This window comes from Diabrotica virgifera, chromosome 5, assembly GCF_917563875.1.
Source record: "Diabrotica virgifera virgifera chromosome 5, PGI_DIABVI_V3a".
Lineage (NCBI taxonomy): Eukaryota > Metazoa > Arthropoda > Insecta > Coleoptera > Chrysomelidae > Diabrotica > Diabrotica virgifera.
The window spans coordinates 81,655,085-81,672,772 of NC_065447.1; the positions used below are offsets into that span (position 1 = coordinate 81,655,085).

A 17,688-nucleotide genomic window follows, 5' to 3' on the forward strand; every position below is an offset into this window, starting at 1 on the left:
AAAAAACTTAATTTTTGCTCAGAACACTGTTTCCATAAATCCAATAGTTTTGAGATATTTTGAAAAAATAACGTATTTTTTGAAAAATCGAAAAAAAAAAGAAATTTACTTAAAACAAGTTTTTTCAAAATGTCATTGTTCTAAATAACTCAAACTTTTTGAACGTGTTGTTGAAACATAAATAAAGTTAATTTGTTATGGGCTACGAATAATATTAATTTTGACGCACATGGCATACATTTTACCGTCATTTTTTCTATTGGAAATTCGAGGTATTTGACTAATGTTCGTCATACTTGCTTAATTTTCATGCTAGAGGCTTCTGTCAAAGCTTATTTTAAAGGTCTAAAAAAGAACTTTAAAAATGTTTATTGACATTTTCTAAGAAAAATGAATCATTTTTCCGTTATTTGAGCTCAAATCTTTGCATAAATTTACGAAAATAAAAAAAAATAGTTTTCAATGACTCATAAGTTGCTTAATATTATCTAAAAAATTTAATTAGAACTGACAAGTATCTTTGTTTTTTAAGCTTCAATTTAAATAAGAATGATTTTTTCCCGAAAATGAGTAATTTTGGAGTTATTCGCGAAAAGCTATTGAAAAACGTGTTTTCTGGAATCTTCAATCGCAAATAACTCAGAAATTATTAAGTTAAGTAAAAAATTTTTCCGAGGGAGGAAGCAAACATTAAGAGCAAGTCAGGTTTGTTATTTGCATCATTTTTGAAATATGTACTGTCAAAATTTCAAAAAAATCCATGAAGGCCTTTAGAATTGCGAGGTGAATTGCTTGAATGAATGTACTATTATGCATATTTTATATGATCTGTAAGTTCCATCGGGCCAAAGTGCTTATTTTTGAAATGGTTGTAGTGAAAAGGGCTTAAACTTTTCTAGGTCACTAGAAAAGTTCGAGTCGCTAATCACGAGTGTATGTAAATTTTTAACAGCCATATCTTAACCAATTTTTGTCTTAGGTCCGCTTGCCACTATGCTAAATTTAGTACTGAAATTAGTACTAAAAATATTAAGTGCGTTCGCGGGTGCCTGTCGGCGACTAGTCGGCGACAAATTAGCAGCAAAACGCATGCGCACTTTAAAATGATATAAATAATATCGTTAATAGATAAATATACAAGGTATATTTACCTATTATAATTTAATAATTAGTTATTAATATTAATTAAAAGTAAATATACCTTGTTTATTTATCTATTAACGATATTATTTATATTAAATGAGGTTAGAAATTGTCGGCGACAATTTGTCAACTGTACCCGCGAACGCACCTATTGTATCTACAAATTAGATGCGCGCGCCGATTTAGTACTAAAAATTAAAACATGTTCTAATTTCTTGTACTGAAATTGACACAATATTAAAAAGTGAGGTTGTATTGTATATTAGGTACTTTTGTTTTGTTTATAGGTACATAATAATAATAGTGATTTTAACTTTCAACATGTGGAGCCAAAGGCAGATTGAAACATTAATAGAGTTTTACAAATCGAATCAATGATCAATGTTTGTATGTGCCAAAGCACCCTCTCTTTAAGAATAGGAACGCAGGAATTAAAGTTTTGGAAGAAATAAAGGCAGAATTAGCCAAACTAGGTGTGGATATATCTGTAGCAGAAATAAAAGCCAAGTTTGCCAGTTTTGCAAAAATACTTCTTCCCATCTTTTATTGTTAATAAGTTAATGGATTTCAACTTGCAATATCAATTAGTAAAGCTACTATCTATGAACCTTGAGTAAAGCTCATGTAAATTTAGTAGAGCGCATGCCTATATGCTGATTACAATTCGTATAGTTGCAAACACAAACTTGGCACAAACTGACATTTTTCATACTAAATCGACTCGCGCAACTAACCAATATTTTTAGTACTGAAATCAGTACCTACTGAAATTAGTATAATGGCAAACGGGTCTTACAGGAATAGGAAAACACAAAACATAAAATATGCAGACAAAGCAATACATACATACATTTTTTTGATTCCATAAGATTTTTGGAATTACTCATAATTTTTAAGGTATTTTGATAAAAAAGGAATTTATTTCAAAATAAAAAAAAATTTTAAATTTTCTTTAAAACCAAATTATTTTAAAAATGAACACTTTAAAACGATGAAATTTACAGATAATATAACCAATACATAAGTAAAGTAACTTATGAAGCGGTAACGATTAATTTAATTTGGGATGCTAATTACAGGGTGATTTTTAAGGTTTTTACAAAAAAAATTGTTGCCAAAAAAAGGGACCAACTTTAGTTTGAGCGTAATTTACTTACTTTTGATGCTAGAAACTTAAAAAAAAAATAAAATAAAGCTTTTTTAAACCCCTAATCTCCCCATAGTGCTTTTAAGTACCTTCTTTTTAGATGTAAAAAAATTGGCAAACTTCTACATGGCCTAGTTTTTGTTGCGCAAGATTTTTAAAAAATTTAAATTAGATAGATTGCAAAGTTATTATCCGACACCTACGGTTTTAATGAAATTTCGTGTAGTTACTGTTTTATTATAATGTATAATTTTCTTAGCGAATTATGGAGGTCCTAAGTGCAATTTAGGTAAGTAGCTGAAAAACATTGAATAAAAAAGCATTGTTTCGTCCCGTTTTTTTGTATTTATTGCTATTTTGCTGCAAGGGGAATAAATTAAAACATTTAAAAATATATCTTATAGAAAATTCGATTACCTATCTACATGATACTATAAATAAAGTTATTTATAGTATCATGCCTATCTATATTTATTTTATTACGACTCCCCAGGCAACCAAGGGACGTCAATAACGTCGAGGAAACGTCAGCTTTTGGTTGAATATATACACGTGTTTGAACATTACGTCGTATAAACGCCTTTTGTAGGTGATTTTAAATACGTAAGACCAATGACGTTAAAATACGCTTAAAAATACGTTTTCATTTCTGACAGCCCAACTCTGACGTCACAAAAATGGGAGGAGCTTAACAGGTTAATGACGTTTATAAGCTTAAATTGTCATAAGAAATTTTTCATTTATTGTTTGCGAGCTTTGTGTGGTAAAAAAGGACTTTTCATTTAGATATTTAGTTGAAGAAACGTATTAATTAAGAGATTTTTATTCGTTTTTCTCAAGTGAGTATAGTATTTTTACTACAAAAGCGATATTACGTAGGTCAAAATTTTTGACGTAAGGGAACTGTCAAAACATTAGAATGTGACTTTTCAATAAACATGGCAATATGAAAAGTCACATTACGTCAAAAATTTTGACCTACGTAATATCGCTTTTGTAGTAAAAATACTATAGTGAGTTAGTTTAATGCAATAGTTCTTTCTTGAAAACTGTTTGAGGTTATGTGTTTTGTTTTGGTGAATATTTTCTGTTAATGAACTAATTATGTGTTATCCAGTTTAATTAAATTAATTTGTTAATAAATTATTTATTAGTTTATATGTTGTTTCAGTTGTGACACAGTAAGTATGCCTTAGCCTATAAGCTAAATTTAAAACAGTCAAATGAAAAATGGCAATACCAACAATACCCATACGAATAATTATTATTGTGTATTTTTAAAACCATGAAATGAAAAATAATCTAAAAAAACGACATAAAAACTACGTTTTTCATATCACCTATTTAAAACGTGATAAAAATGACGTCAGTTATGGTGGGACATATTCACGTGACTTTCGACGTCGAAAATACGTGACAAACTAACGTGGTTTGGTGATAATTATGACGGCTTTTCAACGTTTTGTAAACGTTATTTGGTTGCCTGGGTCTGCTCCAAAATGAATCGTTTAAAGTTATAAGCAAGGAAAGTAGAAAAGAAAGGATGTCTCGAAATTTTTTTTATAAATATGTCCGACCTATTTGAGAGGGAGGACAAATAATTTTATTATTAATGAAGATATTTTATCACGTAACTTTTTCTGCAAAAATCCGAATGCCACCTCACATCCGTAGACGTTTTCTCACAAATTCGCCGTAGTCTATTCTATTCTGAACACACCATTATAATTAAATGCCACTGTCATTCTAGATGTCACTGAAATGTCATATGTCAAAACAAACCAGCTGAGTTGGGCAATATTTTGTTGTATTGATGAGGAATCTTATTATTTATGGAAGTTATTACAAATCTGAATAAAGTCATGGCTTCAGCAGTATCAGAGAAGGTTAAAGATAAACGAAATAGAGTAAGTAAAATCGTGATTGTAACTTTTATTTACTACCTATAATTAGCTACTCAAATGGTTTGGTCCTTGAAATTAATTACATAGGTACTAATTATGTTTATGCATCTATCTTTTATTGAGAAATTTAAGTAAATTAATCAAGACGTATAAACTAATAATGAATTTTCCTTAGGTTCTTCTAGGACCCTTACCCGATGATTTTCTGCGGGTAAATACATCAATCCAGGAACAACAAGAAGCTGCTGACAGGCAGACAGCAATAGCTCTTCAACAACATTATGCAGGTGGGACCATGTCCTATGTTTACAATCCAGCAGGACGTCTTAGTATAACTGTGGCTCAGGCCAAGCTGGCAAAGAACTATGGCATGACTAGAATGGATCCTTACTGTAGAATTAGAGTTGGACATTCTATTTATGAAACGCCCACTGATCCAAATGGAAGTAAAAATCCAAGATGGAATAAAGTGGTATACTGGTAAGAACTATTTCAGACTGTATTAAATTTTAGCAAAAGCCTAGTTAACTGTATAGATTTTTTTATTGTTCTTTACTGTGCAATCAGTCAAAAAGAAACCATAAACGCATTTGCTACAATATTCGCACGAAGAGAAATATTTCAATAAAATATTTACTCTACATCAGCATTTCCCAACCTGTGGGTCACGGACAGATTTCTGGTGGGTCGCAGAGTGGCTCTTACAGTAGCTGAGTGGTGTACAGAATACAGAATAGCGTATCATCATGGGTGAGGGATGGGTCACGAATATGAAAAACATCGGAAGGTGGGTCACCAGTAGGGATTGCAAAAACAAATTATACATCTATATATCTTACCATATGATACATCGAATGAATATATCGATATACAATATATATCAGAAAAAATACATCGATATCTATAATATATCGATATATTCTTGTTTAATTAAATAACATAAAAAACAATTGTTGTGAAGCTGTTTTCTTAGATACCACAAAGAAGGTATCTTAGCAGTTCACTATTTTAATTGGGATTAAGCCACAATTTAGGTTTGAAATTAAATTTATTTGAGTTTTCGATTTCCACTTTGGAAATCGTTATCAACATACAAAACATTAATACACAGACCAACAAACAGTTGAATGTGTCCTGCACCTGGTAGGACGCATTAAACAAATTTTGTTTTTGTTGCTTAGTAAAAAAATTCCTCAGACGTAATCTATTATACATCTTAAATTTGATTTATTTATTAGATCCACTTTAAATTGTATAATAATAGACATCTGAGTTGTCAATTGGGACCGTGCAAGTTCTGCAAAGTGACCTCTATTTCTACGTTCTGTACTTTTATTCGCACTTTTAATTATATTGGCCAATTATATTAGTCCTGGTTGCTGGATAATTGTCAAGGCCATAGTCAAAAAAATAATAAGAAGAAAAAATAAGATGCAGGTTATGTTATGCAAACGTAAACAATTGTATGTAGTAAATAAAATTAGTTATTAAAATGCAGTACTGCAAGCAAAATACAATTAATTAAATTTACCTTTATATAATAATTGCATATCATATCAATATTGTGGAGCAATATATAATTTTTCTGCTTCAATGACAGAAGGTATGAAATATATGTCAATTTGACAATTTCAATTGACAATATGAATTATTTAAGATAGTTGCAATATTTCTCCACGACTCACGCACAGTCGTTTCTCGTTTCCCTTCCAAGTACTTGCACACCGCGAATAGGAGTGAGTGAGATAAAATTAAATCATTAGAAATTTTTTTTTACCAAACAACAAAAACAAAATTTGTTTAATTTATTACTGTTTTGTAAAAATAAAAGTTTATTAAAATGCAACCAAACATTGCTTTTGGGTGGAGTCATTATTCTTTCATGTTATACAACACAATATTCTACACTAGTGGTTCCCAACCTTTTATGTGTGGCGACCCACCTTCTGATGTTTTTTCATATTCGCAACCCATCCCTGACCCATGATGTAATATATTTACGGTATTCAGCTACTGTAAGAGCCACCCGTGACCAACCTGAAATCCGCTTGTGACCCACCGGTTGGGAAACTCTGTTCTACACTGTTCCCAAATACCTTAAAGATAGGAAATAAAACTCAATAGGTACCAACGTGGACCAACTCTCGATGTCGATGTAAATGAAATGTTGGATTCCCACACATGTTGAGTTTTTAAATACAATACAATTGCCCTCTCGTAAAACGTTGTTAACAGTTTGTTAAAAAATTATATTGTACTACCTGAAACCGTCTGAAACTTTTTAACATTTTAAGGGTAGGTATAAAATATTCAAATAAATAATACTGGTCGAGACACCTTCTTTATTTCTTTAAGTATACTAAGCATTTCAAAATGTGAGGATGTAAATTATATTTTAAGATGTTATTATATAATTCTATATGCTGCCAAATTATGGTATATTAATCTTGTGTGGGCGATACATTGAATCTCAAATATCGATATATTTTCCAATATATTGAAAGTTGAATATCGATACAATTTTAAAATAAATCGATATATTATATTTGTATCGATACATCGTTGCCATCCCTAGTCGCCAGACATAAAAGTCAAAACAATTAACTTAAGTTTCTTAACTTAAGAATGGTAAATCTAATGGTAATTTTTGCTTAAGGCATCTAATTTGTTGCCTATTGTCCAATAAGTTTAAAACGCTAACTCAGGGTGGTTCTCTAGTTGTTATAAATATTTATGGCTGTGTTACACTATCACTTCACAGTTAGCCCTTGAAGGTCTTGTAGAATGTCTTTGTTGCTTACAAACCCTGGCGCAGCAGTTATTGCTTGTAACACCTTGTTTTGAAATCGATCCATGATTGCTATGTTGGATTTTAAAGCAGTGCCCCACAACTGTATTCCATACGTCCAAATTGGCTTGAGTATGGCATTGTACACTAGTAGTTTATTTCTCAATGATAATTGGGACTTTGGTCCAAGTAACCAATAATATTTTCTACATAGGTGTTTTCTTTTTTTACATATCTTTGTTGTCAATTTCTTTTTCTTCTTAAGATGCCATTTGCTTTCGAAGGTAGGCAATCATCATGATTACTTGAACTCTGTTCACCAACACCTTGTTTTGTAATCGATCCATGATTGCTATGTTGGATTTTAAAGCAGTGCCCCACAACTGTATTCCGTATGTCCAAATTGGCTTGAGTATGGCATTATACACTAGTAGTTTATTTCTCAACGACAATTGGGACTTTGTTCCAAGTAACCAATAATATTTTCTATACAGATGTTTTCTTTTTTTTACATATCTTTGTTGTCAATTTCTTTTTCTTCTTAAGATGCCGTTTGCTTTCGAAGGTAGGCAATCATCATGATTACTTGAACTCTGTTCACCGCTGCCCTAAAAAGCTGGTTAGGTGAACAGTTACACCACTCTCAGAGATTATGCAGCAGGTAACATATACAGCGGAACCCCGATAAGTCGGCCTTCGATAACCCGGAAGTCCGGCTAACCCAGACCGATTTTCATCAGACAAGACAATCATTTTTTCAGTTTGACAAGAGTTTTTGGCAAGAAATGAACAATACTGTATGCAACTGTACGTAATTTAGATATGTACTGTGCATATCGATTTCATGTTTTTGTAATTATAATGGAGTTTATCTGTAAGTACCTATATTGTATTTTATTAATTTTTACTTTTACCATATTCTCCGGCTAACACGGATTTTCGATAACCCGGATAAGCCACGGTCCCGAATAATCTAACTTATCGAGGTTCCACTGTACATACTTACAAATAATTTTTTTCGGAATATAATTGTTGCCACTTTAAATGCGAAATATGTTCATTATCATTCAACCTGGATCTATCCACTGCTGGATATAGGTCTCTCTCAGTCTTTTCCATATATTTCTGTTTTGTGCTGTTTGCATCCAATTTTTGTCAATCCATTTTATGTCATCAGGCCATCTTGAACCTCTACTTCGATATGCTTCTTGACTTGGTCTCCAATGTATCATTCGCTGTCTCCATCTGTTATCCGACATTCTAGCTATGTGCCCATTTCCACTTAAGGGCCTTAATTCTTTCTGTGGCATCTGTCACTCCTGTTCTTCGTCTTATTTCCTTGTTCGTAATTTGATCACTACGAGAAATGCATAACATTGAGTGTTTCATGGCTCTTTGGGTAACGCGAAATATTTTAATTGTAAAAAAAAACAGATATATGTACAAATAAATTTGCTGTACATTATTAATTTCAGGTTATAATTATTACCCGCTACAAATCCTGTCTTGGAAGTTTATGAATCCTGATCAATTTTATCATTACGTGTCTAGCGAGCATTAAGATATTTTTCGCCCACGTAACAACTGATTCTATTTCGATTGGTTAGGGTCTGATGTATTCTCCAACCAATAAAATATATGTACATAAATATGTTTTCTGAATATTTGAACATATTTGGATAATGCAATATGTTAATATTTTTTGAAAAATAGTTACAAACATAAAATTCTCTTTTGTCGCTATGTAGTACACACATTCGAAACAAATGGATCACTGAAAAAGGGCTGTGAGCAGGGCCTCCGAGGGAGATGAGCTGGCCCTGGTTGGAAGTGAAGAGCGGGTCTCCGGCAAAAAGTGAAAAGCAAAAAAATTGTTTAATTTTTATAGAAATAAAATTATCAATAATAAAAGATAAGAAACATTTTAACATACACTGCGGTGCAAAAAAAATCGATCCACTAAAAATTTGGTAATTTTTGATGTTTTGAATTTCCTAAACCCGTTGTCCGATTTAAGTGATTTTTTACCACGTTATAGCCGTATCCATTGACAATATCGATGTAATAATATTGTTGCTAAACAGTTAAACTGTCATTGTATACCGGGTGTACGAATCAAACTGTGTTTTTTTCTCAAAGTTCGCATCACCCTGTGGACTATTTTAGCATTTATAAAATACTGAAATTAAAACCCAACTATAGCCTCAGGTTTTCTTAACATACTGTATTTCGATTCATTCGCTTATGTTGAATAATAAAAAAGATAGGTACTTTAACAACTGGCCATGTTCGTTATCAGAACAGGGTGTATCTAAATAAGTGCGACAAACTTTAAGGGGTAATTTTACATGAGGAAATAATGACAATTTGTTTTATAGTCATATGTCCGCAAACGCTTCGTTTCCGAGATACGGGATGTTCAATTTCTTTTTTACAAACTGACGATTTATTTATTGCTTTAAAACCAGTTGAAATATGCAGATCAAATTCGGTGGGTTTTAAAACGTAGTTATTGCACATTTTTTGACATACAATTAAGAATTTTATATTCACCATTGGCGTACGTATTATCGGTCATAATACCCGTCTGCGCGCCACTGGTGAATATTAAATTCTTAATTGTATGTTAAAAAATGTGCAATAACTACGTCTTAAAACCCACCAAATTCGATTTGCACATCTCAACTGGTTTTAAAACAATAAGTAAATCATCAGTTTGCAAAAAAAATTGAACATCCCGTATCTCGGAAACGAAACGTTTGCGGACATATGATTATAAAGCAAATTGTCATTATTTTCTCATGTACAATAACCCCTTAAAGTTTTGTGCAAATATTTTAGAAACACCCTGTACTGATGACGAACATGGCCAGTTGTTAAAGTACCTAACTTTTTTTATTATCCAACATAAGCGAATGAATCGAAAGACAAAATGTTAAGAAAACCCGAGGCTATAGTTGGGTTTTAATTTCAGTATTTTATAAATGCCAGAATAGTCCACAGGGTGATGCGAACTTAGAGAAAAAAAAACAGTTTGATTCGTACACCCGGTATATAATGATATTTTGACTGTCTAGCAACAATATTATTACAGAGATATTGTCAATGAATAAGGCTATAACGTGGTAAAAAATTACTTAAATCGGACAACAGGTTTAGGAAATTCGAAACATCAAAAATGACCAAATTTTTAGTAGATCGATTTTTTTGCACCACAGTGTATGTTATTAATGTTGTTCTGAAGCTATTTCCTTGTGGCATTTTTATGATTAATTATTTATATGGGAAATAAGCCACAATTAAAATGAAAAAAATAATTTTATTAACGTTTCGACGCCCAAATCGGGTGCCGTTGTCAAAATACAAAATATTACTAAAATAAACTAAAGTGTTGTTGCTAAGCAAAAAAATTCTTCTAATAATTTATTTAATCTCACTCATTTATATTGGCAATTCAGACATATATTATACATTTTAAAGTAGAAGACTTTAAAATGATATTGCCAATATTTATGAGTTGCGTTCCTGGGACGACTTACTGAAAGATAGTTCATTCGATTACATGAAATTAACCCCAACTCAAGAATATCCGTCATAAAAAATTATAGCATGTGATATGTCTTTAAAAAGACAACCAAATGCAACGACAGTAAAATTCTCGCGTTAGAGACTTCATAGTAAATCACAAGGGAAAACCAGGAAAAACCCTGTGATACTATCCCGACATCGTAAGTATTTGGTCTTACATTAATTTACTCTCAAAAAATAATACCAAATTCTGACTTGTAACATGTTTAAATTATAAATAATATTAATAATACTAGATATATAAGTAATACTAAAATATAAAATATGTACTAGCTCGATATTATTGACTTACTAATCTTGGTATTTTCTTTCTATTGACTTCCTCTTTCAGTATGGGTAACCACATCCTACTGCATTCTACCGAGGAATTTGCGACACAATTGGTTTCATTTAGCATAATTAGAGCCGCTTCTTTGATTTTTCTCTTTTTACTATCTGATTCTATCAGGACTATACTTGAATCTCTCCACTGAACTCTATGTTCATTATCCCACGCGTGTTGACATATTTGAGATCTCTCAAATTCTCTATTTTTAATATAAGATTGATGTTCATTTATTCTAACGTCTAATGGTCTTGATGTCTCACCTAAATAAAATTGTTCGCATTCACAAGGTATTTTATAAATGCAATTCTTTGTTCTTTCTTGATCATTGTTAGGTTTAGTTTTAGATAGAATAGATCTCAATGTGTTTGTTGTTTTGAATGTTGTTGAAATGTTGAATTTATTTCCTATTGTTTTAAGTTTCTCTGATAGTCCTTTTATATATGGTATTGATATTTTCCTCGTATTATTTCTGGTGAATGTTGTAGGATCCCGTTCTAAGTTGTTCTGTTCCATTCGATCCAATCTTGACAATTCCTTATTTATAAACGATAAAGGATAATCATTTTTTAATAAAACAGATGTTAACAATTGTTTTTTTGCTAAAAAGGAATTTTCGTTAGAACAAGTAATTTTGGCTCTATCATATAAGGATTTAATGATTCCCTTTTTAACGTTGATGTTGTGATTTGACTTGTAATTGAGATATCTGTTGGTGTGTGTTGGTTTTCTATACACTTGAGTCTCATATCCAATATCTTTCTTTGAGATCAAAACATCGAGGAAAGGTAGGCTGTTATTGTATTCCTTTTCCATTGTAAATTTTATTGTCTCTTCTTGATCGTTTATAATATTCAGGAACGTATCCAACAATTCTGATCTATGAGGCCATATTGAAAACACATCATCTACATATCTCCACCATACTGTGGGTTTTAAATTTTGTTTAGAAATAATATTAGCTTCGAAATCCTCCATAAATATATTAGCCAATAATGGAGATAAAGAAGAGCCCATTGTTTATTTTATTATATTTAATTACCCCATCATTTTAAAGTCTTCTACTTTAAAATGTATAATATATGTCTGAATTGCCAATATAAATGAGTGAGATTAAATAAATTATTAGAAGAATTTTTTTGCTTAGCAACAACACTTTAGTTTATTTTAGTAATATTTTGTATTTTGACAACGGCACCCGATTTGGGCGTCGAAACGTTAATAAAATTATTTTTTTCATTTTAATTGTGGCTTATTTCCCATATAAATAATTAATGTATGTTATTAATTTTGTTTAAAGTTATAATAGTGAAAATATTTATAATACAGATGCTTATTGTGGCAGCGAGTCCATTCAAAGCAACAGTTTGGCACCAGCATGGTTGTATGAAAGCAGTATGCTGGCACCGTAACCAAAACAACAACATACTATGTCGCAACGGCCATAAAACAATAAAATATATTTCAAAATAGAGGCAAAGGTCATATTAAATATAGCCGAGTATTAATTACACGCATTATGCACATAAAGTAAAGAACAAACAAATAATGGGAAAAATTATGTCTTTGATCTGGTAAAATGTACCGGCTGTACCGCCCTCTCGGAGGCGAGATTTCAGTTTCTCCAGGACTTGTGTTATGGAAGAATTTGGACCAATCACGGGTCACAGATTTTCGATTTGACACTTGACAGTGCGATTATCAACTTTCGAAAATATATCCATTTACCTTATATTTATCTAATAAATTTGTTATAATATATAATAATAATATATAATAAAAATAAATTTGTTTTTAATTAATACTGTGTGTTTATCTCTTTCATTTTGTTATTTTTATCCATTTCTATTTTGTTCTGTAGTATTCTGTCCTTTCATTCATCATTGTAGCCTGTAGGTGAATTGGATTTATAGAAATATAATTGGATTTACATTTATCAAAATATAGTGAACTCTAAAAATGAATTCAAATTCAGAAGATGTAAGTGTAAGTGTAATGTATGTAGATAATTAATAATAATTTTAATTCTATGCAAATGTAAAATAAATACACCTTAAATATAAATACAAGTGTTTTAATTTATTACCAAACAAATTTTAAGTAGTAATAGTACCTACACTTTTGTTAGATCCAAACCCTCAAAAATAGACAAGTTACAATCAAAGAAATAAAACGATTATGATTTTTTAATTTCCTAATATGTAGGTGTGTATTTTACTTTTCATTATAAGACTTTTTCTATGCTTGGAGTCAAACAAAATAATAAGATAAATACTTGTGGATTTTCTATAATTTTTTTATAGAAAAGCAACCAATATCATCTTGTTCTTATGGTATTCCCTACAGTACATAGTACATCTACTTATACAATACTTTTGCTTATATAAATAAAATAAATAAAACTATAATGTAACCAATGTGTGTTTATACTTTTCAATACATACCTATACAATTTTATTTTAAGTATATAATGCCATTTAATTACCCATTAAACTGTTAAACGTACACACAGTTAAAAAATGGACAGGAAAAACCTAAAATGAAATAAACACATAAGTACCATTCTAAAATTCTTTAACAAAATCCAAATTATTTATTAAGCTGGATTTATAGTTTGACGGACTGTAGACATAGACACTCTGAAAAAAGATCAACATAGAGGTTTGTGTACTCTTGTTTATAAAGCTTGCCACGCATGGGGAGCTATACTATATTATATCATATGGCTCACTATAACGATTCCCAACTAGGAACCTAATTAGTTAGGAACTAGTGGTTCCATGCGTGCAGGTTCACTCATAATTACTATAATATCATATCGCTCACTACAGAGATTCCTAATTAGGAACCTAATTAGTTAGGAACGAATGGTTACGTACGTGCAGGCTCACTCATTACTATAGTGAGCGATATGATATATTATAGTATAGCTCCCCGTGTGTGACAAGTTTTATATTCAAGAGTACACAAACTTCTATGTTGATCTTTTTCCAGTGCGTCTTCCTCTACAGTCTGTAAAACTATAAATCCAGCTTAATAAATAATTTGGATTTGGGTAAAGAATTTAGAATGGTACTTATGTGTTTATTTCATTTTAGGCTTTTTCTGGCTATTTTTAAATGTGTGTATGTTTAATGGGTAATGTGTGTGATTATATATTGTAGCTGATTTGCAAAAAGAGACCAAGTAACATTTTTATATTTTTACTAAGTGGAACTTTAGCTCCCTTTTACACAACCAGTTTAAAACAAAATGTTACTTGGCACCAAAAAATTATGAGACTATCTCAACAACAATAAGTAATACACAATACACTTGACTTGACCCTTGTTTACAGAATAGGTAGAACCTTCGTACCTATCATTTTTGCTCCCCCTTTTGAATAAAATGTCACTTGGCACCTTTTTGCAAATCAGCGAGGATATTTAAAATAAAATTGGATATTATGTATTTAAAAGTATCAAGGCACTTTTGATTACATTATAGTTTTATATATTTTAATTATATAAGCAAAAGTATTGTATACAGTTGAGTCCGCGAGTCTTTACCCGTGCGTCATTAATACCTGGCGAGATAAAACACATACTTTTTATCTAGCATCATTCTCTTCCATGCATGAAACTCATGACAAACCAGCTGCCGTTTGTTATTAAGTAACAACACATGTTATTTTTATGAACCATCTAGACTCAGTGCATTGAAAAGAGATAGGTACAAAAAAAAAGACGATTCGGTATGTTTTCATATTTTAAGCACAATTTGTTTGACGTTTCTGATTTGTTTAATTTTGTGGCTGTCAGTCAGTTGAACTTTTTGCGGTTTTTGTCGAATTTTTGCGTTTTGAAGTTTCTTTATATTACACAAACAGTTGTTTTCACAACTAATTTTATATTGGGCTTTGAAATTTTAAGGTAAATAATTATATTTAGGCAATTAATATTTAAAACATACAAAGCTAACGTCATTCACACAGTAAAGAAATGACTGTTTAGATTTCCGTCAAAGTGGATAAAATAACAAAAATAAAATATGTTATTGGATTTTTTTATAAATTGTTTATTTATTTATTAATCAATAATAATAAAATAATTTATTAAGCTACTTCAAATGTAGCTGTAATTCTGCGCAAAAATTTTGAAGCAAAACTTACATTTGACATTCTATATATTTGATAACGTCAAATTTTATAATAAAACCCGTAATCGGAACAGTAGCCACTTTCTGTCAGTTGTTGTTGCGTGAACTAGATTTCCGACTTATTTCGTATGCTTTAAGTGATGACGCACGGGTAAAGACTCGTGGACTCAACTGTAAGTAGATGTACTATGTACTATAGTGAATACCATAAGAACAAGATGACATTGGTTGTTTTTGTATAAAGAAATTATAGAACATTCAAAAGTATTTACCTTATTATTTTGTGTGACTCCAGCATAGAAAAGTCTTATAATGAAAGGTAAAATACTTACATACTAGAAAATTAAAAAATCCCAATCATTTTCATTATTCAAATACCTTACTATATTGGTAATAAAATTTGTTTTGGTATTATAATAAATTAAAACACTTGTATTTATATTTAAGGTGTATTTATTTTACATTTTCATAGTATTAAAATTATTATCATTAATTATCTACATATAATTACACTTACATCTTCTGAATTTGAATTAATTTTTAGTGCACTTTGATAAATATGTAAATCCAATTACACTTCTATAAATCATCCAATTAACCTACAAAGATCAATAAAAGTACAGAATACTACAGAACAAAATAAAAATGGATAAAAATAACAAAATGAAAGAGGTAAACACACATTTAAAAACAAATTTGTTTTTAGTTTTTTGATTGTGGTAAATGTAAATAAATGGATCTATTTTCGAAAGTTGACAATCGAACTGTCAAGTGTCAAAAAATCGAAAATCTGTGACTCGTGATTGGTCCAAATTCTCCCATAACACAAGTCCTGGAGAAACTGAAATCTCGCCTCTCGGAGGGTCTGGCTGTGAGACTCTGGGTCTTTCAGTACAACAGACTCGGTAAAACACAGGTTCAACATAAACAAATATATTAACGATATTTTTATATACACACAGTAGAATTAAAATAATAAAATAAAATAATATTCTGTCTTCGCCCCGCTCAGAAGAAAGCTCCCTTGGCGGACATCTGTAAAAGAAAAATAAAATTGTATCTACTACTATCAAAAGAAAAAGCAATTAATGTAATACAAGAAGCAATTACGCACAGACTCACACCTCATTACACTTCAATAACTACACAGATACCAATTCCGGATCTGAGATGGCAGTTAGCGTTCACTACACATATTTTGCTTAGCCAGGGAGCCTAGAGCTTATCGCCGGAAGATTGACAAGCAAGCAAGCAATTTGATTCAACCCGACCCATGGGATATGTTCACCCTTTCGAAAAAAAGGACATTCGGGTGTAACAATTCATTGGGGCGAGGTGTTCTGGCCCGAGTATAAATACAGAGATCACCCCACCTCGCTCCAATGCCCCAGGCCATCCCTTTCCCCCCTATAGCACGCTTATGCGCGATAGGGGCACAACTATCAGCCAAATGCTCTTCACAATGGAACCCTGGGTAATAGGATTCCAATGTGGTACCCTAATCGAATGCAAAACTAGGCCAGCGTTAAGCTCTCTAAGCCTTTTATCCTCTTATTTACTTATCCGCGGGAACTAAAATTGCTTGCTTGGGCTCCAAGCCATTGTACCGAGTCCTAATGGGCTCCGTCCAATGGCTTGACGCTCTAATTTTATGTTGGTTTTTTTTTTTATTTTGTGTGATTTTTTTGGCGGCTTACGCCTTTTTTATGATTTTTTTAATTGTATTGTGGTTTTACCTGATCATCTGTCTGGTTTGACCTTTGACCGTCATCTTGGTGACTAGTTTGACCAGGTATTCTTCGTCTGGGAGGATCGCTGTGGTGGCTTGTTGGTTTTCGCCCTGCGTGACTTTGGCATAGGAGACTCCGTTTGCCTGTTGTCGTCTGTAGATCTGTTGTTGTGGTGGTCTATACCAGGTTGGACTTCTCGGGCATCCTCTGTAGCTTGCGGGGTGACTTCCTTTGCAGTTTGCGCAGGTTGCCTTTGTTTCCCTGGGTCTTTTACAGGTCTTCGTGTGGTGGTCTTCTCCGCATTTCACGCATTTGGGGTGTTTGTGACACGCGTTCTGCGGATGGTGGAAGCCTTGGCAGTTGAAGCACTGCGTTGGCTCTGTCGCTTTTCTTAGGTCTTCTACCTCTATCTTCATGTGACACAGATTGGTGATCAGCTTAGCCTTTTCTACGTCCTCACGATTCAGAGTCAGTACGAACATCGGTAACTGCCTTTTGGGACCGACTCTTGTGGTCATATTCTTGGCTGCTTGGCAGACTATTTGGTGTCTTGCTTCCATCTCTTCTTGGATTTCCTCCTCGGTGGTATTTGAGGACAATCCTTTAAAAACCACTTTGGGTATTTTATCCTCGTCTACTGGGAAGGCTACCCATTGTAGCCTTTTGTCCTTGTGTGCCTTTGCGTTCTATTACCCTCACCATTTTCTTGTAATCTTCTAGGTCAGCGGTTCTCAATCTTTTTTGGTGACGGAACCCTTTTGGAAAGTAAAATACTTAACGGAACCCTACAATAGTTTTATAAAAGTGTATTTTTTATTAATAAGCATAATCAAATTCCAATGTAACAGTTACTTATTACTTACATACTTGTTAACTAATGGAAGGTATGAAACTGTTTTCTTATTTTTCATCAATTGGTTGATATC

At 31.8% G+C, this 17,688-nt stretch overlaps 1 protein-coding gene across 1 annotated transcript in view; it reads left to right on the forward strand.

Moving 5' to 3' along the window:
• Nucleotides 1–4,027: 4,027 nt before the first annotated feature.
• The window catches only part of LOC114333873 (toll-interacting protein), a 30,061-nt gene continuing 16,400 nt past the window's right edge, over nt 4,028–17,688 (forward strand). The window contains exons 1-2 of the mRNA XM_028283868.2: nt 4,028–4,197; nt 4,370–4,674. Coding sequence (XP_028139669.1) covers nt 4,123–4,197; nt 4,370–4,674 — 380 coding nt within the window. The 5' untranslated portion in view covers nt 4,028–4,122. The remainder of the gene's footprint in view (nt 4,198–4,369; nt 4,675–17,688) is intronic.